This window comes from Diabrotica undecimpunctata, chromosome 2 (genome assembly GCF_040954645.1).
Source record: "Diabrotica undecimpunctata isolate CICGRU chromosome 2, icDiaUnde3, whole genome shotgun sequence".
Lineage (NCBI taxonomy): Eukaryota > Metazoa > Arthropoda > Insecta > Coleoptera > Chrysomelidae > Diabrotica > Diabrotica undecimpunctata.
Genome location: NC_092804.1, coordinates 90,032,027 through 90,035,002, shown reverse-complemented (window position 1 = coordinate 90,035,002; position 2,976 = coordinate 90,032,027). Strand labels below are relative to the sequence as shown.

At 36.0% G+C, this 2,976-nt stretch overlaps 1 protein-coding gene across 1 annotated transcript; it reads left to right on the top strand.

The window, feature by feature from the left end:
* The first annotated feature begins 1,273 nt into the window (after positions 1 to 1,273).
* On the top strand, positions 1,274 to 2,290 carry LOC140433783 (uncharacterized). The gene has a single exon (XM_072521759.1). The coding sequence runs from the start codon at positions 1,274 to 1,276 to the stop codon at positions 2,288 to 2,290; it is 1,017 nt and encodes a 338-aa protein (XP_072377860.1).
* Positions 2,291 to 2,976: the final 686 nt, after the last annotated feature.

Genomic DNA, 2,976 nt, shown 5'->3' with positions numbered 1-2,976 from the left:
ACAAGACCCAACATAAAAAACACTTACACAGTGGTGTGTACAAACTTAAATGTGGCGACTGCCCAAAAACTTACATTGGTCAAACAGGTAGAAATTTTAATAAACGAATAGCAGAACATAAAAGGGCTTTCAATAATAGAAAAACAGATTCTACATACGCACTTCACCTTCTAGATCATAATCATTCTTTTAATGACGAATTTAAAATTCTACACATTCAAAATAAAGGCCTTAAGCTATCTTTGTTAGAATCTATGGAAATCAACAAATTAAAAAACACAGATATAATTCTGAATGACCAGCTTGAGACAAACAGTTCTCCCCTCCTCAACCTATTTCATTAGAGACTATAAAGTGTAAACTCATGCCAAAAACAGATCACTTAAGAAAGGCAATTAGCCGAAACAGCTGTAGTGATAAGAATTTAAAATATATAACAAAAAGAACATATGCAGACAGTATAAAACAATTGGCGCAAAAAAAATATTTAAAGTTGATTTCATGTAATCGAATGAACTATCTTATATTAAAGTCGTCCCAGGAACGCAACTTACCAATATTGGCAATATCATTTTAAAAGTCTTCTACTCTAAAATGTATAATATGGGTCTGAATTGTCAATATGATTGAGTCAGATAAAATTAAATTATTAGAAGAATTTTTTTCACTAAGTAACAAAAACAAAATTTGTTTAATTTAATTTATTAATGTTTGTATTTTGAGAACGATTTCCGAAGTGGAAATTGAAACGTCAATAAACTTCTTTTTAACTTTATTGTGGCTTATTTCCCAACAAAATATTAATTAGTATTTCAAGTCTCACAAGATTAATTTTTCTGATAAAATAACAGTGGTTTATTTGTGAACCTAGATATATGAACTCCCTTACTCCTTCGAAGGAAGTCCAATAACCTACCCATCCTAAATTTGACCTTATTACTGAAACTTTGGTAGAAACAAACCGGACGGAACACATGTTGACGACCTTGGCATCACCGAAAACACGGACACGATTTGGTTGCTGGAATGTTAAAACTCTGTATGAGATTTCTAAACTAGCTCAAGCAGTAAAAGAGTTAAATAGGTACAAATTAAGCTTTGTCGGTCTATCGGAAGTAAGATTGTTGGGTAATGGTGAACACCATACCCAAACAGGAGAACTCCTATTATACAGTGGTAAAGAAAATGGGAGCCACGAGAGCGGAGTGGGTCTTTTACTCAGCAAACAAGCCAAAAAAGCCTTATTTCATGGAAACCCATTAATGATAGAATTATGACTGCCAGATTTTATACCAGATACCGTAAGATAACAGTGATTCAATGCTATGCTCCCACAAACAGATCTCTCCACGAAGAAAAAGACATTTTCTACGAACAACTAGAACAAACGACCCAACAAGTAAACCAAGGTGACATACTAATAGTGATGGGCGATATGAACGCTAAAGTTGGAGAAGACAATATTAACTTAGAAACCGTAATGGGCAAACATGGCCTAGGAATGATGAATGAAAACGGAGAGCGCTTTACAAATTTTTGTTCCAGTCATAGTTTAGTTATTGGTGGAACGATCTTTCCACATAAAAATATTCACAAGGTAACATGGACTGCACCTGGCCATACAAGAGAAAATCAAATAGACCACATCGCTATATCAAAAAGATGGAGATCATCTCTTTTTGATGTACGTAATAAAAGAGGAGCAGACATCGCAAGTGACCATCATCTCGTAATTGGTACCATTAAAATCAAGATGGCAAAAAACAAAACCACGCGAAACACCAAGAGACCAACATACAATCTAGATAAACTAAAAACGGTCCCAGGAAGACATATGTTTAGAGAGGAACTTCAACTAAAAACAAGAGAACGTGAAATAAACAGCTGGGAAGATTTCGCAGATGTTTTGACAGAAATAGCTGAAGACAAACTGGGTAAAAAAGAGAAAGATAGAAAGGAATGGATATCAGATGAAACATGGAATCTTATCGAGGAACGAAAACAACGAAAAAAAGATATCCTGCAAGCAAGAACTGTAGAAAGAAGAGCACACCGACAACAGGAATATCAAACAATAAATAAATCAGTTAAAAGAAAAGCAAGAAGAGACAAAAGAAGGTGGGCTGAAGAACTTGCAAAACAAGCAGAAACAGCTGCACAACACAACAGAACTAGGGAGCTTTACCAAATTACTAGACGACTAACACAAAAAGGGTTCAACTGTTCGAACATTGTAAGATCCAAAACAGGCGAATTGCTTACTACAACAGATGACCAAGCAGAGAGATGAAAAGAGCATTTTCAGGAGATGCTAGGTATTCCCAGAGATAACGCAGACGAAATAGTCGAAAACCCGCAGAATATAGACTTGCATATTTCTTGCGAGGCCCCTTCCAAAACGGAGATAATAGCAGCTATCAAATCTCTGAGAAACAACAAGTCACCGGGAATCGATAACATTGCTGCTGAAATGCTTAAAGCTGATCCGCATCTAACTGCTGAACTTTTGCTCCCCATAATCCGAGAGGTGTGGGAAACAAACACATTCCAGCGGGCTGGAAAAAAGGTAACATTATCAAGCTTCCAAAAAAAGGCAACCTCACACTGTGCAAAAATTGGAGAGGAATAACCTTGCTTACTGTCATAAATAAAATTTTTGCGACCATCATACTGAAAAGAATAACAAACAAGGTTGAGTTTCGAGCTAATCAAGCAGACTTTAGGCCAGAATCCTCCTGCATAGACCACATTAATACTGTGAGGGTAATAATGGAACAATCGGTTGAATGGAACACACCCCTATATATGGTTTTTGTTGATTTTGAACGTGCCTTTGATAGCTTGTGTCACGCTGCTCTATGGAAAATTTTAGAGCTAAGAAACATCCCGCAAAAAATAATTTCTATTATAAAGTCACTATATACTGATGCGAAATGCAGCGTGACACACAATGGGATCAACAGTGACGAATTCAAC